We start from the raw sequence: 26,694 nt of genomic DNA on the forward strand, positions 1-26,694 counted from the left end.
TTCTTTTATTTCACTTGTAGCACAGCTTTGCATACAAGTAGGAACTAAATAAATTCTTATGAAGACATTTGTAAGCCTGAGATGTATTGATTTATTTAATTTTATTTCATTTGAATACCTCAACATTTAACCAGGGTGCTGGATTATTTTAATTTGCAGCTGTACAAAATAATTTTTTTTCATGGAGTAATTGTGTTCAAATAAAGAAAATTGGATACTCTTAATACATAACTCTTAGTTTAAAGAGATGATATGATACATGAGTTAAGTAAATTCTTTACATAATTCTTGGTTCATTCATATCTGCTTCATCATCCTACTCATCATTATACTAAATGAAAACTGTCATTTCTTCTATACATAACTGACTTGCTCTTCAGTTTTGTCACCTTCATTTTCGGTGAGAAGAAGTGTATCTAGTAGAATGATTGAAGAAGACTGAATGGTTGAACTTCGGAGCCTTCTTGGGCTTTGGTACATAGCAGGATTAATCCCATTTCGTATCCCATGTTTTATGAAAAACTTAGAGTTCTCTGCCATTGTATTCCGGAAGATATTACTGGAGCACTTTCTAAGAGTTTTTACTGATTTTGTGTCCCGGTAATTGCAGATGATATATCGGCCAAATGCATCCCGAAATGTCTTGTTGAAGAGGGTATAGACTAAAGGATTCACACCTGAGGAAACATAGCCTATCCACACAAATATCTCCAGGAGCATTTTGAGAGTAGTCTGGTTGCAGGAATCACATAAAACTAAAGTTATGTTTGTAATAAAAAAGGGGCACCACATAAGCAAAAAGAGGAAAAATACAATCCCTAGAACCTTTGAGGCTCTCTGTTCATTGGAAATGGTCTGCAGTGACTTTTTTCCAACTGTGGACATTCTTCGCATAAGTATATCATGACTTGAGTTGGGCAGAGTTTTGTCCTTGTGAGGACCATCCAGCATTGCCACTTTTTCAGGTGAGGAACAAGGTGTTTCCTCCCTTTGGAAAACGGTGGACACAGCCAGCCACGTTAGGCGTTGGGATGGCTTGTTTCTGACCAAGTAAGCTTTCTTTCGTAAAGCATGTATAGTGAGAAAGTAGGTGACAATCATGATTGCCAGAGGCATAAAAAAGGAAGCCAGTGAGCCGAAGAGCATGAAATTGCCAAAACGATCTTTTGTCAGTTCACAAGTGATGTTATTTGGATTACCCACATCAGTTTCTATCCCTTTAATAGGGACTGGAACAGCAATGCCTAAGAAAGAGGAAATAAGATAAATTAATTTTATGACTTTTGATTCTTAGATTAGGTCCTCTTAAAGTTTATTTTAGTGACTTTATGTGGTTAGTATATTGTAATTCCTGGTACCCACAATACAGAATCTGTCAAAGCACTTAATCAAGGGAAGATTTGAAAAATAGAGCCTAAGTAAGCAAATCTGCTATTTTTTAAACAGACATTGGCTAGTGATTTCAGGTTTATATTAAAGCTTTCCTAAAAATATATGTTCATAGAATAGTAGAGAATGTCTTCATTTACTCTCTACTTCTCATCATCTATTTTTGTTTGTTTATCTATCTCAGCTTAAGGAAAAGGTATTCAAGAGACTCTGCTTTTATCTTATTCAATGTAGTTAGTTGTTCTAAGACAGCGGTTCTCAACCTGTGGGTCGCGACCCCTTTGGCGGTCAAACGACCCTTTCACAGGGGTCACCTAAGACCATCCTGCATATCAGACATTTACATGACGATTCATAACAGTAGCAACATTACAGTTATGAAGTTAGCAACGAAAATAATTTTATGGTTGGGTCACAACATGAGGAACTGTATTTAAAGGGCCAGAAGGTTGAGAACCACTGTTCTAAGAGATGTCAGAGTATGTTCATACAACATATTAATTCTGAATCAGTATCATCTTGACATTATATGGTTTCTTTTAACAGATAGTTTTACCTTTTGATGTTTGTGAATGTCTTTTAACCTTTTCCTCCTTCTTAGGGAAAACTAAGGGGTTCATTGTTTTTAAAAAATGCTACTTAAAATTCTGAGACTATGTGAATCATGAAATTTATTTTAGGATTGAATTCCTCTAATAGATATGAAAGAAATGTACCTCATGCTAATTTTCTAATACTTTAAATACTATAAATAGTTAAATATTATTTTGCTTGGTGGAGTAGTTTATTAGGAAGACAAGTAACACAAGGGTTAGCCTGAATCTTTTCCCTTTGAAAGAGCAGATATTTTAAAATAAGACTGAATTAATATTTAGGAACCTCTAGAGTCCTTGTGTTGTTTTATGAATCTAAAAGTACTCCTTTATCTGCACAACCTTTTTTATGGTAGCTAAAGAGCCCTTGACAAGAAAGTTTTCTTCAAACCCTTTCCAGTGGAGGCCACTGCTTTTTCTACTTTTCTGCAGGACTACCACCAGAAAGAGGATTCTGTATACTTAACTATTCTACACTAGGGGTCAGCAAACTACAACTTGAAGGCTAAATCCGGCCTGCCTTCTCTTTTTGTAAATAAAATTTTATTGGAATATGGCCATACTCATGGTTAACATATTTCTATGGCTGCTTTTGTTCTGCTGCAGAGTTGAATAGTTGTGGCAACTATTTTGCCCTTTACAGAAAAAGTTGGCTGAACCCTGCTCTACTGTCTTACTTCTAGGTAATCATTACACTCTTCTTTCCAAAAAAACATTTCCCTTTTAAAGTCTATTTAATTGACTTTTACCACTCTATTCTCCATTTATCTACCAACCTCCTGGGCATTTGTTATCTTGCTTGATAGCTCCTTGTTACAGTCTTCCTCTCCACTGTTCCATTGCTAACATCTCCTATGACCTTATCCCATTGATGACCCTTACACCTTAATTTTATGTTCTTGAACTTCTCAACTGCAATTATTATTGTTTGCACTCCGGAAGCCTTTTTTAAATCCACTTAAAATTATCCCTTATCTAAAATTATGAACTCTTATATTTCCCTTTCTTGCCCTTCTAATCTTCATTACCGTAGAACTTCTGTTTACTGTTACCTTGACCTCTAGTCCATCCATCCTTCTCTATTTTCACATTCCATTAACCTTATCAAGGCTCACATTACATTCTCAGCCAGATTGTTAGCCAATACAAACGTTTCCACTGGTACTTTTTAAACCCTTCCCTTCTTATTCTCCTTTAATATCTTACTATTGCCAAGTGTTACCTTGGATAATCATAAATCCAGAAGAAGAAAGTGGGCTTTTTTAGTACTTTGAAGAATTTAAAAACCGAACTAACCCCATCATCAGCTTTTCTTTTACAAAGTTACTAAATTGTCATTGGTTCTACAAGACAAAGTGAGATGAAATGAAAAGAGCATTGATCTTGGCCTTGGTGCTGAAAAGCTGTAAGAATCCTTAAGCCAACCATTTAAACCTCTAGATTTTTTCTCATATATAAAAGGAAAGAGTAGATTTGTAAGATTCCTTCCAACACCATAAATCTGGGGTCTTTTTATTCTTTTTTTTTCCTGCATACTTATATCTTTGTATTAGCCTAATTTATTTCTGTATCTCCTTCCTTGAGTGTAAAGATTCTTTTTCTTTTTTTAAAATCTTTTTTTTAAAAATTGATTTGAGAGAGAGAGGAAAGCAGAGGGATAGAGAGATAGAAACATCAATGAGAGAGAAACATTGCATGCCCCTACTGGGGATTGAGCCCGAAACCTGGGCATGTGCCCTGACCCGGAACTAAACCAGTAACCTCTTGGTTCATGGGTCAACGCTAAACCACTGAGTCACACCGGCCGGGCAAAGATTCTTTTTCTTATTCATCTTTGTAGTCTTAGTACCTAGCACATCATAGATGCTCAATACAATTTTGATCAATTTATAAATTCATGTTATCCAGCCTTAATTGAGGCACCACATCTACCAACAAGCTGTTTATATATTGGCTTGATCATATTTCACAGTTTCAAATGTTTTAATTCTTAAGAATTCATTTTTCCTATTTTCTTCCTTCCTTTGCCTATTCTTCCCACCCTACCCCAAAAGATGTTGGTCTTTTGAAGTGAACTATTTTAGGTTTCCTCCTCTCCACTTTAAATATTGGTAATTGTCACCTATTATCTTCCATGCCTTTTCCCTAGTTTCCTTTAGGGGAGCCTCTTCTGCTGTCAATCAGGCTCTGCCCTCCAAACCGTTTGCAAATCTCTCCATTCTGAATAGACTTTTCTTTGACCCTACTTTCTTCCTAAGCCATAGGAGTACCACTCCTTTCTTTTACCTCCAGGCTTTTTAAGAGGTTTGGCCCTGATGTCATTATTTCAGGAATATAAAGGTTTAACTTCAGTGTCTTGCTTTTTTGCCCCAGTGTTCTTTTCTGATTAGAGAGAAGTCACATCTTTTCTTGCTTTCCTTTTAGCATGTTAGATCTCTTGATTTTTTTCTTTCCTCTTTGAATATTTTATACCATGAAGACTTGAATGATCATAGTAATTGTTGTGAATTTGTTTGTTTTTCTAATATTAACTTATAAGAGGTTTGAGTTATTTATGCTGTACTTTATGCTAAGATACTATATTATAGCAGCTATTGAAGATGGGCATAGAGCCATAAAACTGTTCAGAAGAAATATGATTACATTCTATAAATCATTTCTGAACATCATTTGTATCTCTCTTAAAACTTCTAATTAAACATATTCAAAACACTTAGAAGTTTACTGCCTTTACTATGTACACATATTTGCTTCCAAGATGAATTTATGATCTTTGATACCTGCATACAAAATACTTGGACTGTTGTGTTTTTTATTCTATGTGTCTTCTTAGATGTGATTTAAGATGCTTTTTTGTTGTTCTTGTTGTTATTTTAATATTATGGGATTCTGTATCTGTTAATAAATATGAAAACTGTTTTTTTAGACTTACTCTTCCTGCATGTCAAAATCAAAACTGGAAGATAGATCAGTAAACATGAAAATGGATCTTTCTGAGGACATGAACTTTTCTGCTTTTTTATACTTTTTGCTGGTAGTATAGTTTAGAAGCTGTATGATTAATGTAATGGCATAGGAGCTTGTGTAGATGTGTCAGTAAGCTGCCTTGACTTTGTGCTGAGTTTCATAACCCACCAGGCCTGGAATTCTAGCTAAATGGAACCAAAGGCTATATACACCACCCTACACCCTGACATTTCCAACATACCTATTGAAATTAACCACACCGCTGTAATCTTGATGAATGCTGTAGCTCGTGAGTTATATTGATTAGCCTGGATTGGCTTTTTGATGGCTATATAACGATCCACTGAAATGGCACAGAGATGCATAATGGATGCAGTAGAAAAAAGAACATCAAGAAATAACCAGGCAGGGCATAGAACAAGTGGGAGGGGCCACATAGCCTCTGAAAGAAAGAAAAACAAAACAAAAACATTTCTTCAGCAAAATGACAACCTTCAATCTGCAGTTTTTCTTCAGAGTGCTACATATTTTTTAACCTTTTTTTTTGTTTTTTGAAATTTAATGACAAACTGCAAGATAATGTTTAACTTCAGATAATGGAATCAATAATATTAAAAATATATTTCTGCAGATGGTACCTTCTAAATATATTTTTGTTCTTATAATTAAAACCCTTTTCTAAATCAGTTTGTAGCATTATTGTGACCTTTGCTGTTTTGTCTATTCCTTTTGTGATTTTAAAAAATTTACAGGATGTTGCACCTGGAACTTGACTTTGCTATTCAAATAAAATTTTATTTTTAAGCTGCTGTTATGTAAGACGAAAATCTTTTACCAATGTAATATGGCCAAAAAAAAAAAAAAGAGTATTAGAATGAAATTATCAGTGATGCCTGGGATTTGGGCTCACTTCTAGCAATAACTAGCAACATGAACCTTGTATAGCAAACTCATTTGGTGAAATAATTAAGTGAAATTATTTGAGTTTTCTTTTTGACAGAAATAGCTCTTAAATAAAGTTTATAAAAGAAATGGCTTCAGGTTATACTGAGGAAAAGTGGATTATTATCCTTTCAAGTCCCATCATTCACTTCAAGTTACAGAGATGAAATAAGTGATACAAACTTTTGGTTTAAACAGAAAATCTCAGGATTAGACATAGTACTTAATTTATTTAACAGACTCTTATTTTTAAAAAACACCATATACTTCATACAGTCTTAAGCATTTAAGAAATATAAATTTTTTTAAAATGTAAGGTTTTGGATATGGTATTGAATATTCTACATAGCTTTCCAATAAATTTACTTAGACAAGTATCCATACATAAGAGATTTGCTATATTACGTATTATACATATACCCACCACATACAGATTTGTAGTTTCAAACTAAAATGTATTCATGAGCCACGCTGGCCTGTGTGGCTCAGTTGGTTGGGTGTCATCCTGTGCACCAAAAGGTTGTCAGTTCGATTCCTTGACTGGGCAAATGCCCAGGTTGTGGACTCAATCCCTGATAGGGGACATGCATGAGGGAGCCCATCTATGTTCTGCTCTCAGATCTGCTCTCACATTGCTGTCTCTCTCTCTCTGCATCTCCCCTTCTCTCCCTCCCGCCCCTTTCCTCTCTTTCTAAAATCAATAATAAACATATCTTTAGGTGAGGATTAAATAAATCCTTTTTACAGCTTGTCCTATGTCCGCTGACAAAATATAAACTACTTTTCCTGGTTTTTGCAAGTGTATCTAACTTTGACAGGCATAAGATGATTGAAATAATTGAAGGAGGACAAAGATTACTTCTCAGGATTTCAGAGTACCAACGGGCCCTTTTATTGTAAACTGTTTAAACTCAAGAAGCCTAGGGGTAGAGAGAGATTAGCGTCCTAGGCCAAAAAAAAAAAAAGACCATAATTTAGAGAAAGAAGTTTTATAGACTTGAATTTAGTTACTTTTTTTTTTTTTCCAAGAATCAAGTAGGATTTCAGTGAAAAAATATTTGGATACTTCACAGAAAGGTAGCCAGGTCAACATATTAAAATGTTTCTTCTGTCCTAACCGGTTTGGCTCAGTGGATAGATACAGCGTCAGCCTGCGGACTGAAGGGTCCCAGGTTCAATTCCAGTCAAGGGCATGTACCTTGGTTGCAAGCACAAGAGCTATTTCTGTAAAAAAGAAAACTCAAATAATTTCACTTAATTATTTCACCAAATGAGTTTGCTATACAAGGTTCATGTTGCTAGTTATTGCTAGAAGTGAGCTCAAAATGCCCAGTAGGGGGTGTGCAGGAGGCAGCTGATCGATGTTTCTCTCTCATCGATGTTTCTAACTCTCTATCCCTCTCCCTTCCTCTCTGTAAAAAATCAATAAAATATATATTTAATAAAATAAAATAAAATGTTTCTTCTTAGGAACGTAATAACAAAATCAGTATGAATTTTTGTTCAGAAAGGGTAAATTATTGCGTGGTATTTGATTCCATGTTCAGCAGCTTCTTTAGAAAAAGGATTAAAGTATCAGGTGGAAGGAGTAATTCATATTCTTAAGTAAATTACTATTATATTCCTACTTCACTGAATTGGGGGTGGGGATAAGGGATGAAGATAATAAATTATAGAGTCACTGAGCTGGAAGGGACCTTAGAGATTATATCACTGATTTTGCAGATGAGTGAATTCAGGTACAGTTAAGCCTCTGAATATGAGAGGGATCATTTAATTATCAAAATTTGAAAGTATTCTTTCAAGCCTTGCTGCTCAAAGTGTGCTCTTCAGATCAGCAAGGATCAGCATAACCTGGGAACTTGTTAGAACTGCAAGTTCTCAGGCCTCATCCCAGACACTTGAATCAGACTCTGCAGTTGAACAAGATACCAGGGTGATATGTATGCAATTAATGTTTAAGAAACACTGTTCGAAGACTTCCTGGGAAAGGTTGTGTCTGGCTTGATATTAGCTAATGTAGGCTGGGCACTCAGAATGCCTCAGAAAGGAACTTATGGGAAACCTCAAAATAAAGAGTGGCAGAAAAATTTGTGTGTAGAAAGAATCAATTAAATTTTCTCCCTTTTAGCTGTCTTATTCAGATTTCTGTTAATTAGTGGGAAAAGACCAATGCAGTCCAAGGTAGCAATGTTTGCCCTGAGCTTAAGCAAACCAGCTGTCTTAGTAGAGGGAACAGAGTTGCGTGTGATTAAGAGTTTTGCAGTGTAAACTGCTTACAGTGAGCTGTGTTCTGAACTGTCCTGAAGTTCTAGATTGAGGATGAATAGGAAATAGAAAAATGCTCAATTCTGGGGCTGCATCCACAGATACTGATCATAGTTAAGGATTATAAAAGCCAGATAATTAATGTTGTATCTTAGGCTTTATTTTTATTTATTATTATTTTAAATTTTATCTTTGTTGTTGAAAGTACTACATATGCTTGCTCTTTTTTTCCCCATTGACCCCCCTCCACCTCACTCCCACCCCCTTCCCAGACTTTCCCTGCACTATTGCCTATCCGTGGGTTATGCATATATGCATATAAGTTCTTGTTAATGGGTTGCAAATAATTTTTAAACTTGCCTATTTAGCTATTCTAACTATGGGTTATATTTTTTAAAATTAAGATCTGGAGCCCTGCCGGCATGGCTCGGTGGTTGACCATCGACCTATGAACCAGGAGGTCACGGTTCGATTCCTGGTCAGGGCACATGCCTGGGTTGCAGGCTTGATCCCCAGTGTGGGGTGTGCAGGAGGCAGCCAATCAATGATTCTCTCATCATTGATGTTTCTCTCTCTCCCTCTCCTTCCTTCCTCTCTGAAATCAATAAAAAAAAAGTATAAAAAAAAAGATCTGGAACATTTTAATCATAAATCTAGTAGCCATGAATGGGAAGCCACAAAGAACTCTCATATAAAAAGAACATGTCTTTGGAATTATATTATCTGATCCACATATTCCTAATTGTGGGCTAAGAGGGAAAGTTCTTTAGTGCTAATTTAATTAAACCTATGAAGTCTTGTTAGCCTCATTTTCCAATGAATTTATTTTATAACTCCAGTTTTGGAACAGGAAATAGGTATTAAAGTCAGTTCAGATCGCTATAATTTTGTTGATTCAATGCTTTCTTATTGAAAATAGTAGAAATATGGAGGCATGGAAGACAATTTTCTCTGAAAAGAGACTGCCCTAGCCGGTTTGGCTTTTTGGTTAGAGCGTTGGCCAGTGGACTGAAGGGTTCTAATTCAGTTCCAGTCAAGGGCGCCGTACCTTGGTTGCAGGCTTGATTTCAGTCCTGGATGCGTGCTGTATCTCTGCATTGATGTTTCTCTCTCTGTCTCTCCCCGTCCCTTCTACTCTCTCTAAAAATCAATGGAAAAAATATCCTCGAGTGAGGATTAACAAAACAAGAAAAGAAAGAAAGAGGCTATGAGGTTTAGGATTAAGAGAGATGGATCGTTTGGATTAAGCTTTATGATTCCAAGTTTTATGAAATACTAGTGAATAGACATTTTATGAATCTAACATAAAATAAATAGATGACTATATTAATAGAAATCTTTCATACAAAGCAAAAAGAAAAAAAGGTTTATTTAATTGCCTAAATAGATTCAGGTAATCTAAGAATTTATACAAATTAAGAACAATTCTAGACATTCTCAGTTTATAAAGGGACTTTTTTCTAGTCCATATGCTTTCATTCTAAAATTATCTTTTCAGTTAGTATTAATTTCATAGGCTCAAGGTAAGAAAGGTTTCTTACTATTCAGAATAACTATAAAATATTCAGTTGGTATGGTAAGATAGGTTAACTATTCCAAAACTTTATGTTGTTTTTATTAGGAGTTTTAATTTGTTTTAACGATTTATAGTTTCATTTATTTGTTGTAATGTAATATGTCCAGCTTATGTCCATAAGAACTTGTTTAAAATGGAACAGTTACAGATTTACATAAAAAGAAAGGTGTTTCTAAGAGTCAATCTATGGGAAATAAATTATCAGACAGTTTAGTTAAATTACTGCTATCCTGCCTGGCCAGTGTGGCTCAGAGGTTGAGTGTCGGCCCAGGAAGTATTTGCCAGTCCAGGCACATGCCTGAGTTGCAGGCTCGATCCCCAGTAGGAAGGCAAGTGGAGGGTAGCTGATTGATGATGTTTCTCATCTCATCGATGTTTCTATCTCTCTCCCTTACTTCCCCTCTAAAAATCAATGAAAACATATTATAAAAAAATTACTGCTACTCTGGGACTCTAAATTTGACTTCATAAAAACAACAGAAGGTGGAAAATGTTTAAATTAATAGCATTTGTTGTCCTGCAAAAAGAAAGCACACAACTTTTCTCTCAAAAATATCTCATTGTGTACCTCTTTCCCCCACCCACTTCCAAATTAAACTCAAAGAGAATTTAATTTCCATAAGGTTTGAATAATTGCATTTCTATGAGTACCTGAAGTAATCACAAATTGATAATTATAGAAGCAAAACAAGTCTTAGATGAGTGTTAGGTTATAGACAGCTCATTATTTACCTTAAAATATTCGTAGCATAGAAAGTATTTATCTCCGTCTTTTGAGATCTTGCTTCCAGATGTATCCTCTCTTTGGCTCAAATAAATGTTCATAAACATTCAAAAAATATTAGTAGCACAAGTGTTTTGTTGTCTAAAATGAGGACTTGTATGCTTTAGATACAACCATGCCAAAGGGGTGATAGAATTGCCATTCAGTTACATACATTTCTATTTGTCTCCCAGAGAAGATTCAACAACATCATATGCATAGGTCTAATATTTAAGAATTTATACACGTGTTGGTTAAGACCCAGTTATTCTGTATCATTTAGTATGAAATATAACTTTTAAAAAACACTGGGTGTGTCCTGCCTTTGTCCCTAGAGAAAATTCTATAGTCCTCTTGTTAGAGTGATTTAAAATATAAATGTTGGCTGTATGTTGGATGTGACATTTTTGGTTGAAATAATTTCTCATTTCATTTGAGGAAATAGTTTAATGCATATTAAGAGTGTAAATTCTAGTCAGTTCTCCTGGGTTCAAATCATGTCTTTGTTATTTATTTATTTTTATGTCCTCTCATAAAGCAGGGATGATGATGATAATATGTATAGGGTTGTTTTGAGGATTAAATGCAATAATAAATGTAAAGTGTTTAAAACAATGTCTGGCATAGAGAAAACACTCAATAAATGTACTACTATTGTTTGACAGAAACTAGCCAACTAGCCCAGACATTAAAATACTCCTACTTAGAAACAATAACCCATATCTATCATCAGTATAAAATCAGTATGTTTATCTCCTGCCTCCATCCAATTGAACTTAAAACTGTACTTCAAAAAAAGGATATGAGAACATGTTTACCGGTTTAACTTTTCATTTGTAATGAAAATGTGCCTTTTATTAAAGTTGAATTTATTTTATATATAAATGGCAAAGACACACAAATAACCTATATTCATTGCCATGCCTGTTTTTTTGTTTGTTTTTGCAAAAAACAATAGTTTTTTGTGTGTGTTTCTTTTTTTTTGTTAATCCTCACCTGAGGATAGTTTTTCATTGATTTTTAGAGAGTGGAAAGGATGGGGAGAGAAACAGAGAAAAACATCGATGTGAGAGAAACAAATCAATTGGTTGCTTCCTGCACACACCCTGACCAGGGCCGGCGATCGAGCCCACAACCAAGGAACCTGGGACCCTTCAGTCCGCACATTTTTCTGAAACCTGCTTGCCCTTTGGGTAAGTTTTTAGTTTGGAAAACTGAGTTATGTCATCAGTTTAGGAAATAATTCACAGTAATCTATAAGTCTGTACCATAAGGTAGTTCCCTTTGGAGGATTTAAAAGACCACATATGTATTTATTTTTAAAGCCTTTCCCCTAGAGGGCTGTGCTGTGGAGTTCACAAAGGTAAACAGTTCATGAACAGATTAGAGCAGGACAAATCCAAAAAAGACATAGTTTTCAAGTATACATTTTTTTAATCTCAGAAATTTTTGTTTTCATCTTTACTTTCCAGAAAAGGGAGACATAGATAAGTGCTTTAATTTTTATTATGAAGCTTCTGTTTTTTGTATTTGTTGTTTTCCACTACATTTGAGCATATGAAATATTCTGGGGTTAGATGTCTGATATAATAGTGCTTAAAATGTTTCAAGTGATTTAATACTTACGAAAAATTTTCCTTGGTTTTTAAATTTTCCGCTAATATAAAGTTTCTTTGTTACTTTAATTGAATTTCCCTGAAATAACTAAAATCACTCATCATCATAGTGGTAGTTAACTTTTTGTGTGTATAGAACTAGAGATACTTTTGTTTGTACAGACTTGCAGAAGTTCTGAGGATTCTCTCTGTAATGAAAGAAAATATACAAAATCTGTTCCATTTAAAGTTAGAAATTCTTACTAATTAATTTAGGAAGTCTTACTAATTATTAGCATATAAAGGGCTGTCAAAATTTCTTAATATTTGAAGTCTTATAATATGTGCAATTCCCAGTTTTTGAATGCATTGTTTTGAAGCTTTAAAGAGGACAGCATGCATTTTCTTCATATACTTTCACATAGAAATGCAATGTTTTCAGTAATGAATTAATGCAATGTTTTAAATAGTGGTTAAGTGCTCGGGTTAATTCATTAAAAAAAAACCTAGCCCTACTCTATAGCTTGATTACTGATAGTAAAAGTGTTTGGGGCTATGAAAGATTTTATTTTGTAATTTAAAATTAACTAATACAGGTTGTCCTCCCAAAAATGTATATACACTTTAACAGCTAATAGCTCAGTTTTGAAAATGAAATGTATTTTAATAAACACTGCCTTTATAATTATTCAAAATGTGTGTATACATTTTTGGGGATACCCTATACTTGAAAGAATGTAATGTAGTTAAAAATACATATATTATTTAGGACATAAATAGAAAGATGTTCTACGTATGTTAAAATATGTTGGATTTCCTGATAACTTTTTTTTGCTAAGAATATCTTGGGCCCCAAAACTTTAAATAATATAACCTTAGTTTTCAGCTGCTGGATACCTATTCTTTTCCCATGGAATACATGGAATTACCTCTCATCTATTTTTGTGTTTCGTTTGTCACCTCACTTTAATACTATGGAGTTTTGCCTTTTCAAATTCCTTAACTATTTAGCTGATAATTTATAAATATCTACCACAGTATTTTATATATAGTAGATGTTTGATATTTATGGACTCGGGATATTAAAGTTAAAATTTACTTCTACATAACTTGTTCAATCTCATTTATTTAACTTATCAATTAAATTTTATGATAGTAGGAGGTGAACATTTTGACATTTTCTGTATGCCTAGCAAAGTACAGCTTTAAGGAGTATGATTTTACATATTAGGCTACTATTATGTATATGGAGATAAGAACTGGAATCCAGTACCTGTACAGTCTTTACTAAATATGCATAAATGTTCCTACATAATCCTCATTTACTGTATTTCTTTTAAATTTTATTGAGAATCAAAGTTGTTTAGGTTCTCTTTTAGAATAAGATTTCTTAATTATTTTTCATGGTTATGTGTAGCACTAGATTATTCAAAAGATTATGAATTTATAAAAGGGAGGAAGATAACTAGATAGACAGTATGAATGATTAGAGAACCTATTAAAGCAGCAGAACTTATTCACTGATTGCTCTGCCACAGAAATTAAAGCCTGCGTAAATATTGGCTTAAAATGGGAAGTTTCAGCCCATCACCATTTGGTTATATTTGGGGGATCAAGTGCTTAATTTTAGATATCTTTTCTATAAGTATAAAAATGTAATGTTTCAACCTGGATATAATATTTTTGAATGGCAGTTTTTCTTCATCTCCTAATATGCATTGAAGTTAAATAAATTTTACTTCTATAACCTGAAATATTTTTGTCTTTGTCATATAAGCATAATTTCAGGAAGCCCTATTCCCTTACAAATAATTATTTTTCTTAAGCACTTAATGAAGGGAATACCAGTTTACACCAAACATTGAATAACTTAAATATACTCGTAATATAGATTCTTAGGAGTCCTCATAATTCATCAGCAGAATTATTTGTGTTTACTCAAATTCTATACACTTGATCTTAGCCAAAAGGCCGAGAAGCGATGTGTTTACTCAATCAAATTCTATAGCTAAAGATGATATACCTGAATCAGAAACTACTTATATCATTTTAATATTATCTTTTTATAATAACAAACTAAGACTTCAGTGTCAGACTACATATTTTGTAAGAACTCAGGTGCTGGTCACTTTAATAACCTAGAGATCTGATTTCTCTTACATATGTATCAAGGACATGAATGGTCAGAAATCATAAAAATTAAACACATGGGTCTCTATTGGGATACTCTGAACCGGACCATTTCCTTCAGCATCTAAACATAATTTTTTCTTAAACATGACACATTTGTAAGAATTGTGTTTGAGTCTAAATTACACAAACTATAAAAGGATACAACAAGAAATTTTAGAGTAATTCTAATTTTAAATGGTGATTTAAATTAAAATTTAGTGGTTCAAAGATCTTATCATTAATAATTAACCCAGCACATAACTGTTACAGAAGTGTCCTAGCTATGGCTTTGTCAAGTAAAAAAGCATTAATAATGGGAAAGTTGAAGTATATGTCTGTTCTTCACTATAATTTTTTGGTAATGTATGCAGAATCAATGAATATTGCTAGATGACTTCAAATTATTTTATTAGGCTAAGGAGGGAATAGAATTATTTCTAAGAAATTATTTTTGCTTTTTAAAACTACCGTAGAAAACCTGAAACTAATATAATATGTTAACTATAATTGAAAAATAAAAAATGGTTTAATGAATAAATAAAACTACCATAGAAAATTATTAAAAAGCAAACTGTTTACTCACTATGTGTTTTAATAGTCAAGGTCCACCTTTAAAGATTAAATAAGTATTCATTCTAGTAGTATAGTATATCATAGTTCTTTGATTTGATGGCAGGAACAAAGTAAAATACTTACCAAACATTATTGTCAAGAGGGCAATTGGCATCACAAATAATCCAACCAGCAAATCAGCCACTGCCAGGGACATTAGAAAATAATTGGTAGCATACTGCAGCTTTTTCTCCAGTGAAACAGCCAGAATAACAAGGATGTTTCCACCAATTGTAGGTATGATCAACATGATTATCAGAAGAGCTGCCCAGCGTGGCTTGTTTCCCTGTTCCTCACCAATCTGTTTCATTTCCTCTGGTATCGATTCTGTCTGTAATCCAGACCAGTTAGAAGAGATTAAGTGATCAAATGAGCTCTGCAAAATGAGCTCAGTAATTGTGCTTTGTTCAGATGTCCTGTAAGAGAAAGCCATTCGCTGTTTTTCTGTGATTTGATGCGATTCCAGACAATGGTCAGCATGGTCAGTAAATAAACTGGTCATCTGCTTTTTTAAGGCATTCTTACCCATGCCAAATACTTGAAGCCAAAGTTGATTCCTTCCTTTCAGAACAATTTCAAGTTCTCTACAATGAGAGCGCACGTGCATCTGTCCATGTCTGTAGGTAAAGCCCAAGTTTAGTATTCTGAGGCTCCGATTTCAGAAGGCTTAGTGAAAGAAAACGATAGCTGTAAAAAAAAAGACTTTATTAGTTTCTCTTTATTTTTCTTCTGTAGTGGTAGAGTTGTGTTAGAATTGGAATGTCTGAGAGTTTTCCCTAGGTATAAAATATGTGGATTGTGTTATTTTATTTACTTTATAAAAACAGGACAAACACTTAAACTTAGTAGCCTTTCCCTTCACAGTAGGTCTCTTGTGCATTTGTGACAGTGCAGCCAGTTTCCATAAACATGTTCCTGATATTTCAGTGATTTAGTGATTTATAATAAAATGCGAGTTGTTAACTTTACCTTAGAATATGTACAGAAGAATATAAACATCAAAGTACTAAATAGTTCTGAATGGAACTTTTTGGTACACACTAGCCAGCCACACACCTAGAAACACTCTCAGCCCACCTAAAGTGTAAATTTTTTACCAGCTAGAAATTTTTATTTTTCGGACAAGGCTTATCTTAATACTGATATAAATGCTGTTTTCATAAAGCCTTTTAGGACTTCTTAGTTTGAGAGAAGGGAAAAAAAATACAGGTATTACTAGGCTCCAAATAATTGTTTTAGTAATTTCATCTTGTAAAGAAAGCATGTTTCTGCAACAGATATTTTTTTCCAAGTGTATCACTTTTTGCCAGATTTGAACCAGTTTTTTGTTTGTTTTAAATAGTAATTTTTTTTTCTTAACTTTCTCAGTTTCCTTGCAAAGGAGGGGAAGCTAAGAGGAAGATTAAACCATTTATTCATAAAATCTACAAATCCCATATTAAAAATTTTCCATTTAACATTGGTAAATTTTTCATTTTGGTTTTTAAACTAAATAGAAATGAAAGATTATAGAAGCGCAATTTTTGAAGAAAAAATATATTAACTCTATTATTTATTAAACACTTACCTCTTATTTGCTTGTTTCCGTTTTCTGCTCAGTAGACCTGCTTGCTGCTGTGACTGAAGTCCTCCTCCTGTTGACTTATTCTGAGCCTCCAGCACTAGCACTTGAAAATAATGAAACTAATGTGTTGTATAGCTGTAAGCATGCCAAGGAGGTTATTTCCTCTTTGATATATTCGTTTTTAGAGAGTAGCAGCATTCATTATAATTAATAAAATCATCAGTGAAATATGTTGAACTAGTTCATGACCCTTATTCAAGTTATATTCTTAAGAACTCTCTTTAATATTTGGGGAATTATAATAAACTCTGTTGTTTTAGCTTAAGATAGATTTGTTGTGTATTAACCCTGGGCTGTTTTTCCCATTTGAGAAAAAGTAAGACACAGTCTAGAGATTGTAGAGCTTTGAAGAGAAGAGTCTGCCCTGTGAGCCTTATAGCAATTTCTAGAATTCTAACTTGTAGCTGTGAAACAAGATTCTTACCCAGCTTTTTATGCCTTTGCTGTGGAACATAATTTGCTCTGGTTGCAGCCTTATATAGAAAAGCACAGGAAGGTCTGGATTCTACATGTATACATAAGTTTTAGCAGAAACTTTTTCATTGCTTATTTTTAAACAAATGGCCTCTGAATTTGAGAGTTGGTTCATTGACAGTTTTTGTTTTTCCACAGGTATGTTGGGGAAAGCATGTGATATGTAATGGAAATATATTTCTGCTTTATTGCAGAAAATGGATATTAAAATTCTTAGCAGCTATGTTATCTAAGTTTCTCATACTAGAATTTCAGCATTTTCAGTTTCCTTTTTTTAAAAGATCATCATAGGTCACTTGTATTTTAAAATTATTTAATTACTTTGATTACTAGTAGTACTTATACCCTTTTACTGTTTCAAATTATATTTCTTAGTTTGGGTGGTAGTTACTGGAAAATACTTGGTTCATTTCAGTTCTCCTGAGCACTTCAGATTTTATTCAATATTTGCTGCTTTTTTAAAACTCAAAATTCAATATTTTAGAAAAAATATTTGCTAAGAATTTGAGGTAAAAACAAATAAAATAATACTCAAGAACAATCAAATGGATTTAGTGTGCCAGAATTTGCCTTTAGGAATATGGAAATATTTTTTAAATACTGTTTTATTATGAAATTACATTTTGGCCTCTGTGTTTACACAGATAGATAGAGGTTTGCAAAACAAATGGCATCATATTGAAATAGCAGCACCAATGTATTCAGTGAAAAGACTTGTATGAAGTAAACCTTCATTAATTTGTGTTTATAGATCAAATTTTTATAAATATTCTGTATATTATAAAATACTAACCATTATAATAGTAATAATTATTATTATACTTTGTCAATACTAACCCCTCCCACACAAATTCACTCACTTTTTTAAAGGAATCTTAACGGAAAGTACTTAAAATGGTACTTAGATTATTTATATATATATATATATTTTTTTTTTTTTTTTAAATTGATTTCCAAGAGGAAGGCAGAGAGAGAGAGAGAAACATCAATGATGAGAGAGAATCACTGATTGGCTGCTTCCTGCATGCCCCCCACCAGGGACCAAGCCCACAACCCAGGCATGTGCCCCCGACCGGAATCGAACCCAGAACCCCTCAGTCTGCAGGCCGGCGCTTTATCCACTGAGCCAAACCAGCTAGGGCAGTACTTAGATTATTCTTAATTTTTTTAGTTTAATGGCTAAGGAGCATAACTAATTATTACAACCACTTATTTGGCAACCCCGAATTATTAGAAGCATAGTTGAGAATCAGAGAAAGCAGAATAATAAAGAGATAAATAAAAGGGTAGACAAATATCTCAGTTGGCAAATAACTAAATCATGCTCTAAAACCTCATTCGTATTAGATAGAAGGCAGTTTGTAAGTCCCTACTCCAGATCTTTTTTGCTGTATGCACACACAAAAACTATCTCTTCCTCTCCTTAATGAAAATAACATTTGCACGTGGTGGTAAATCTAAATAATACAAAAGAATGTTCAGTGATAAATTCACTCTTGAGACAGTTTTAATACACGTTTCCCTGCCAAGTCCAGAGGAGAATAACAAATTAAAAATTGGACAAGCACTTAAATAATGGCAAACAGAGTCAACTGAAAAAAACAGGAATTAAAAAGTATAGGTGTGTAGGTCTACTCAGAATAGAGACTTATAGCTCTCATATTACTCAGCCTTCCACAACGATATGTGATATAATAATTGATGTCATAGTGGTGATTCCCATACTTGAAAGGTTAAATCATCTTCAGCTTTTTTGTATGGCAGGAATATGTGACATGCATTTTATTTATTTTTAATATATTTTTATTTGTTTCAGAGAGAGGAAGGAAGAGGGAGAGAGAGATAGAAACATCAATGATAAGAGAGAATTATTGATTTGGCTGCCCCCTACTGGGGATCAAGCCCAAAACCCAGGCATGTTCTCTGACCAGGAATCAAACTGGTCTCCTCCTGATTTATGGGTCAATGCTCAACCACTGAGCACACAGTCTGGGCTGTAACATGCATTTTAAAAAATATTTCCTTTCAAAATGATATAAAGTATCATTCTTAAAGGTCGAATAACATTTCAAATATGTGAAAACTTCATTTGTGTGGAATTTCTCATTTACCTAGAACTCCAGATAAATTTTAATTAAAGTAGCTTAAAGGTGAGATTCAGACTCTAACAATAACTAAAAAATTTAATTGGTGCATTTTTTTCTAAAATACTGAATTTTCTGATGCCTTTTTAATTTATTGAACAAATTCTATCTTTGACTTTAAAAGTTAGTCTACTATCTTTTATAGGCCTAGGAGGACAACTGAAATCTGAGCCAAGGATATTTTTTTACCTCTCAAGCACCAACCATCAAGGAATTTTTAACAATGTGCACATTTTGTCCCTTGCATATTCATTCATTTGTGAAGTATTTGTTTAGTTCTATTTGCTTGTGGAGATGAACAAGGTAAACATTTTCTACCCTTATGTAATTTATAAGCTTATGGTGATACAAACAAATCTATAATAATAAAAGCATAATATGCTAATTAGACCAGACAACCTTCTGGATGAAGCCAAGGCTGCGAGGGAAGCCAGGATTGTGAGTGCCTGCCAGCGGCCGGAGGGAAGCCCTGGTCCCAGGTGCCTGCCGGCTGCCAGAGGAAAGCCTGGGTCCCGGGTGCCAAAGGGAAGCCAGTGCCGGCAGCCAGGAGAAGGAAGGCCTACTCTTGCACGAATTTCATGCATTGGGCCTCTTGTCTATATAATAAAAGCCTAAGCAACCATTACGGCAGAACAACCAGAACGACCGGTCGCTATGATGTGCACTGACCACCAGGGGGCAGACACTCAATGCAGGAGCTTCCCCCTGCTGCTCAGTGCGCTCCCATGGGGGAGTGCCTCTCAGCCAGAAGCCGGGCTCATGGCTGGCGAGTGCAGCAGCGGTGGCAGGAGCCTCTCCCGCCTCCATGGCAGCACTAAGGAATAGCAAGCAGGTGGGCGGTAAGGATTAAGGGATCCTGGAGTGCTAAAGGGTGCAGGCCGGGCTGAGGAAACACACACACACACACACACACACACCAGTGCATGAATTTCATGCACCAGACCTCTAGTATATTGATAATTATAATACAGACATGGTAGAGCTAAGATTAGCTCACTTCAACAAGGCCTCCTGCTTCCTTGCATTCGTCTGTGTTCCTAGAAGTCGCATGGCCTATGGCCATGTAGACCCCACATGCAATGGACTGATGAACTGCAGCTGGGAACACAAGTGAAGCTAGCCTGATGGTTGATTGGACTGTGCAAAAACGGAACAGAAACTGAGCAAACGGCATTAATCCTAGCTCTGCTAAAGACACAGCTACACTTCATCCATGGCGGGACAGAGGGAGAGGAGCCCTTGGAAACTCAGGGGTTTAATTCCACTCAAATAAATGCCACTCATTCTCCTGTGTCAGTCTCAGCAAATTCCTTTTCTCATGACACCACAAGACCACTTCCACTAGAAATCTGTGGAGACACAGAGGGTTTCCCACCGATAATAATATTATCTAAGAGATAACTGTTTATATAGAAAAGCTAAGATTTAAGGAGTGTCAGAATTATTTAAAACTAGTAGCCCTGCGCACAAAGCTGTGTGCCAGTAGCTCTCTGCAGGGCCTGGCTGCTCCTCGCCCACTACCCAGAAGCTCTCCACGGCCCAGAGGTCCTCTGCAGCCAGAGTGGAACACTTGCCTCGTCACCACGGCGATGAAGCAAGCATTCTACCAGGCCGCTCACACTGCCCGCTCTCAGCAGCTGGCCCCGCACCCCCTCCTGTCCTGGGACTGGGGGATTCCAGCGGGGCTGAGAGGACTGGGCACTGCCATCTTTGTGATGGAGTGATGGTTAATTTGCATATTACCCTTTTATTAGGATTGCTGAAAGAGCGTCTAATGAAATTAAAGACTTGGTGTATTTTTTTATTTTATTTTATAGGTATCTTTCCTTCTCTTGCCTTTCCTTGCCCCTCCCTTTCCCCACTCCTTGCAGTTTGTTGAAGAAACCACATCAACATTACTGTCATTTCCCACAGTATGGATTTTGCTGATTGCAACCTTATGTATAATATGTGTATGTTGGTTTCTGTATTTTCTTTAAATTGATAGTTGGTTCAATTTCTCTCTCCTCTCTCTTTGGAGGGGTAGGGCTAACAATGTACAATAAGGTCTAATTGTTTCTTGTTTTATGAAGTTTGTAGTCATTGATAATTGAGATCCATTAATTCATTCCAAGTTGCAAAATGATGATGAGATGATTTCATCTTCTATTCATTTATTAACCACTACTTTTTTAAAGTTTCATATATACTAGTACATGCAAGTAAATGTTTGCATTCTGATCATTGCTTAGAAAGATTCTGTACTTTTTGCTCCTCTGGAGATGATAAATTAGAAAAAGGCACCATATTTTTTTTTTAAGAGTTAGGAAGGGAGAGGGGTAAAGAGATAGAAACATCTATGAGAGAGAAACATCATTGATCAGCTGCTTCCTGCATAGCCCCTACTGGGGCTTGAGCCCACAACCTGTGCAAGTGTCCTGACTGGGAATGAAACCGGTGACCTCTTGGTTCTTGGGTCAGTGCTCAACTGTTGAGCCACACCAGCTGAGCAAAGACACCATATTCTTGATAGCATCTTGATTTATTAATATGATTTAACATTGAGGTTGCAGAAAATATTCAATTAAAAAATGGTAGTTAATAGCCAGTATGTTGAAAGAATGGAATTCGTATTTGCAGTTTATGGTCGGATGATGTGGCAATGACTTGTGCATATGCCCTTGCACAATTCCTACTCTGTGGAAGGTTTGTACAAATAGTAACATTGGCAAGATGACTATTAGCTACAAGCCAAGAAATTTTATTGAAATTATAAATCAGAACTTAGTTACCTGTTCCAGTGTGTATTGTACTTTTTAAAAGCTGCCTTCCCTAGACCTATATTTGCTCTCCCTACTGGGAACTTCAAAGCACATAAAATTCAGAGACACTCAGCCCTTATCAAGTAACACTGACAGGGACTTGTTAACTTTACCTTCTTTTATTATCTAGCTGAATTATAAAATTAAGGGAGAAGAGGAACACTGAAGGGCTTGATTATTTTTCCCAGTGGTTAACCATTAAGCTTTGAAGCTAGTAGAAAATACTTGTTGGTTAAGTCTCTAAATATAAATTTAATTTGGCTCCCTTTGTCTTTTACTAAGTAATAAAATTAAAATTATTTTATTTTTAGTGCCTAGCACTGTGCTAATAATTTATGGAAATATAGAAGACACTCTTAGCTCTTGGCCCTTGAGATGTGTGCAATCTTGTTTGTCCGAGAATTTGGGTATCAAACCATGGACAGAGCTTTAAGTTCCTAGCCTAATAGGAGTTAAATAAAAGCTAAATGCTGGTGCTGTCAACTACAATTGCAGAATAACTGTCCAACAGTCTTTTTGGTGTAATATCACTTTAAATTTCATTTTTATTTCATAGGAACATTTCTCATTGAAGCCATAGAATTTTTGTTAAGTGGAGCAGACCTTATGGAACTTCTAGTCCCATTCCTTTTTGCAGGGGAAAGAGACCCCAAAGTATTTGGTTAATTGAACCTTATCTAAATTATCCCAACTATTTGTAGACAAAACAGGAACTTAAATAATGGGTTTTTTACTCCATGGCTTCCTCTTATATAACTTACTATTTATCTCAATGTTCATATGCTATTACCATATTTTTAGTTATTTGCCCATTTGTTTTTTATATTATTTCTGCAGAATAGGAGAAAAAAATTATCTCTAATTACAGAAAGGAAAATGTAATTGACTTGCCTAATGTCATGTTATAAAAAATTAACAAAGCTAGGACTAGAACCCAGATCTTGTTAGTATATTCCATATTGTTGCCGTTATTATTATTTCCAAGTTATTCATACTAGGAAACTTTGTCAAACTGAGAACATTTTTAAGAAAGGTTAATGGACTTTATTATAGGGGGAAATAATCCAACCTTCCCTTATAGCAAAATTCCACTTTTATTGACAGTTTTCATAACCTTGGCTCTGCTCCATTTGAAATTTGAATTTACTAATAGCTGGAGTTTGAGGCTAGAGAACAATTCCAGCATTGAATTATAGATTTGAATTGGTCTATAGGTGGTAACTGATAATTAATAAATGTTATTAAAATGTAAATATAGATAGTATTTTTTAACAAACTTTATTGAAGTGTGATATACTTCTGAAAACGTGTTCATAATCATTGCCCTACAACTTGATGAATTTTCACAGCTGAATATACCTTTATAACTAGTACATAATTCAAGATCATTACCAGCCTGCCATAAACTCTCCTTACACTCTCTTCTTCTAGTTCCTACCCCTGTCCTGCTACCCTTCAAGGGTACCACTATAACAAGATAGTCTTTTAGAGGTCAGATACTTCATTAGTCAAGGTTGTCCTGTTTCTTCTTTGCAAACATACGAAGATGACAAAAGAACAATTTCTCTACTACTTCTTATCAACATAAAAGACAGAAAAATCAGAATTTCCTCATTATCAAAGCTTATTTATTAGTTTAATATTCAACCAGGATAATGCTGGGGGATTTAAATCTTTCATGCAACTTTGGAAACATCCTAGAATCCTTATAAATGACGTCTTCTGAAACAAGACACAGAGAGTAAGCAGGAAATATAAGAATATGGGTGTAGAGCAAGAAGTGTGCGCCCCTCAAGTCCCCATGGTTAGTCCCAATTATGGAGGAGGCACCAGGAATGACTGATTCTGTGAGGCGGAATTGTGGTTGAGGAATCACTGATACATTCCTCTTTCTTTGCACATATTCTCTGAATATTGAAGATAGATTTCTAATATCAATAATTCTAATTTTTAGATTTTTAATTTTTTAATTTCTGTGTTAAATATAGCTATTGTTTCTCATAACTTTAAAAAACCGGTTAAGCCCTGACTGGTTTGGCTCAGTGGATAGAGCGTCAGCCTGCGGACTCAAGGGCCCCAGGTTCGATTCCAGTCAAGGGCATGTACCTCGGTTGCAGGCACATCCCCAGTGGGGGATGTGCAGGAGGCAGCTGATCGATGTTTCTCTCTCATCGATGTTTCTAACTCTATCCCTCTCCCTTCCTCTCTGTAAAAAATCAATAAAATATATATTTAAAAAAAAATTTTTTAAAAAAAAGGTTAAAATTCTCCCATCTTGATTTAAAATGTGTTATGTATAACACTGTCTTCACTTCCTCTGTTTCTTATCAGGACCCCTGAACAGTGCCCCAGCGTTGTTTCATTGTTGTCAGAGAGTTATAATCCTCACGTGCGTTATGGAGCTGCCATGGCCCTGGGCATCTGCTGTGCTGGTACAGGAAACAAGGTAAAGCCCAACAGCAATGGGATCAGTTCTTTCCTGGCGCCAGACTGTTTTCCTTCACAGAAAGGTTTATGTAACAGCTGTAAAAATATGAGAGTGGTGTGATCTGTAAGACTTGCCTCACAAGGCTTCCCAGAACTTCATTACTTTACTGTTCTGGATGGCTCAAAGCCATTTAAGAACAAACTACCACATTATACACGTGGCTGTAATGGAAAAAAATGCTGTTGACTTTGGTTATTTTACATGTCTAATTTGCAGAATTAGTATTGTGGAAATCAAGGTTCTCGTATGAGGCCACCAATTCAGTTTTATTCCTTTGGTTTGATTTTTTCTTGTTCTTGTTGTTTTAATTTTTATTAAATTTATTGGGGTTGATTTGGTTTAAACTAATTATTTTATTGCTGTTTGCCTATTTTCTCTTCATGAACTTAACCTGATATTTGTTAAGCCCTCCAAAGTGACAGAGTTAGGTTAGGCAAGTTGATGATTTGAAAACACAATTCATGAGATTCGTAAAGAAATGCATTGTCATTGCTTAAATAACAAGTGTTGTGTTTTGTTCTTTTTTTCACAGCAATAACATATCAAATTTTATCTTTTGTAACACACATGCCCATAGCTTAGTGAACTTTTCTTTTAATAGGGTTGGCAGGTGTGTGTGTGTGTGTGTGTGTGTGTGTGTGTGTGTGAGAGAGAGAGAGAGAGAGAGAGAGAGAGAGAGAGAGAGAGAGAGAGAGATATTATACTACCAGAGTCTTTACATCAGAGGGAAGAAGTCACTTTTTTACCATCTATTGTTCAAACTAAAATAAAACAAAGTATAGCTATTCGCTTATTGATTGACTTCAGTAATTAAATTTTAATTTGCTTTACTTTTTCTCTAAGAAGGGTATTATTTTTAGATACTAATAACTTCTTCTAACGATATAAAGCATAATTGAAGCTAGGGATTAAAATAGGCATTTTTACTACATGTAGCAGGAATTGTGTAAAAATTTATGGCGACATCCCCTTCCAGTATTCTCAATTCTCTCTCCTTACCCTGCTTTATTTTTCTTCATAGCACTTATCACCACCTAACATATTTTTACACCTATTTTATTGATTGTCTGACTCCTCTCCACTGAAATGTCAAGTCCCTGGGAACAGTGTGTTCACTGCTAGAATCTAAAGTCAGACCTGGCACATAGTAGACTTTCAGTAAATATTTGTCACATGAATGATAGAGGGAAGATCATTTAAGGATTTGATGGTGAACAAGTTGGACATGGTCTCTGCCCTCACAGAGTTTAATTTTTTTTAAATGTTTTCATTTCTTTTGGGTGAGGAATTTTTATATGAGAACTAGAGGCCCAGTGCATGAATTCGTGCATGGGTGGGGTGAAGCCGGTTGTGGGGAGGGGCCCTGGGAGGTTGGTCGGCTGCAGTGTGCATCATAGCGACCAGTTGTTCTGTCATTCCAGTTGCTTGGTTTTTATATATATATAGATATATATAGATGAATCTTCACTTTTATTAGAAATGTCATTGTTTATATAAAGTGCAGTTTATAGAAATTGGCCTTCATATAAGTTGAATGTCTTACTAAGTATTTCCCCCCTCGGGTCTTTAATAGACATTTATGTCAAGCCTCATAAGTTAAATGTAAATTACTTTTGTTTTCTTTCCAGATTATTTTAAACTTAATATCTTGGAGCAAATCATCTTTGAGACACAGCATCTGATATGTTAATTCAATTAAAAAATTTTATACAAGTCTGCTTTACTTCTAGTTTGTATGATCTTCATATCAATACATGTCTGAAATTTGGTGCTTTGGTTATTTTTGTTTCTTAAAAACCTGAAACATCTGTTTATGCTAAAATATATCTTTGATGTTATATCACACTAGAGGCCTGGTGCATGAAAACCATGCATGGGGTGGGGGGGGTCCCCTCAGCCCGGCCTGCACCCTCTCACAGTCCGGGAGCTGTCAGTCAGACATCCTTAGTGGTGCCACAGACACAGAGGTGGGAGAGGCTCCCACCACCGCCTTTGTGCTCGCCAGCCATGAGCCCAGCTTCTGGCTGAGTGGCGCTCCCTCTGTGGGAGCTCACTGACCACCAGGGGGCAGCTCCTGCATTGAGCGTCTGCCCCCTGGTGATCAGTGCATGTCATAGCGATCAGTCATTCTGCCGTTTGGTTGATTTGCATATTAGCCTTTTATTATATAGGAGACCTCAAAAGCCAAGTTAGTGTTTTTTAACTTGTAAGTTGGAAATTTGGTTATATTTTTATCATGACTACTTCATAAACTATATTGACAATATATGAGTTTGAAAAACTCTG

The 26,694-nt window shown here is 35.1% G+C and overlaps 2 protein-coding genes across 5 annotated transcripts in view; one reads left to right on the plus strand and one right to left on the minus strand.

Moving 5' to 3' along the window:
* The window catches only part of PSMD1 (proteasome 26S subunit, non-ATPase 1), an 87,205-nt gene that overhangs the window by 39,448 nt on the left and 21,063 nt on the right, over positions 1–26,694 (plus strand). For all 4 annotated transcript variants that reach the window (XM_036320905.1, XM_036320906.1, XM_036320903.1 and 1 more), the window contains one exon: positions 24,252–24,366. In XM_036320905.1, the coding sequence (XP_036176798.1) occupies positions 24,252–24,366 (115 nt within the window). The remainder of the gene's footprint in view (positions 1–24,251; positions 24,367–26,694) is intronic.
* HTR2B (5-hydroxytryptamine receptor 2B) lies at positions 140–16,519 on the minus strand. The gene is made up of 4 exons (XM_036320907.1): positions 16,445–16,519; positions 14,962–15,564; positions 5,191–5,391; positions 140–1,244 (listed from the first exon to the last, which is right to left on the minus strand). Exons 2-4 carry the CDS (start codon positions 15,482–15,484, stop codon positions 355–357), a joined length of 1,614 nt encoding a protein of 537 aa, XP_036176800.1. The 5' UTR covers positions 15,485–15,564; positions 16,445–16,519; the 3' UTR covers positions 140–354.

This window comes from Myotis myotis, unplaced genomic scaffold (genome assembly GCF_014108235.1).
Source record: "Myotis myotis isolate mMyoMyo1 unplaced genomic scaffold, mMyoMyo1.p scaffold_m19_p_8, whole genome shotgun sequence".
Taxonomy (NCBI): domain Eukaryota; kingdom Metazoa; phylum Chordata; class Mammalia; order Chiroptera; family Vespertilionidae; genus Myotis; species Myotis myotis.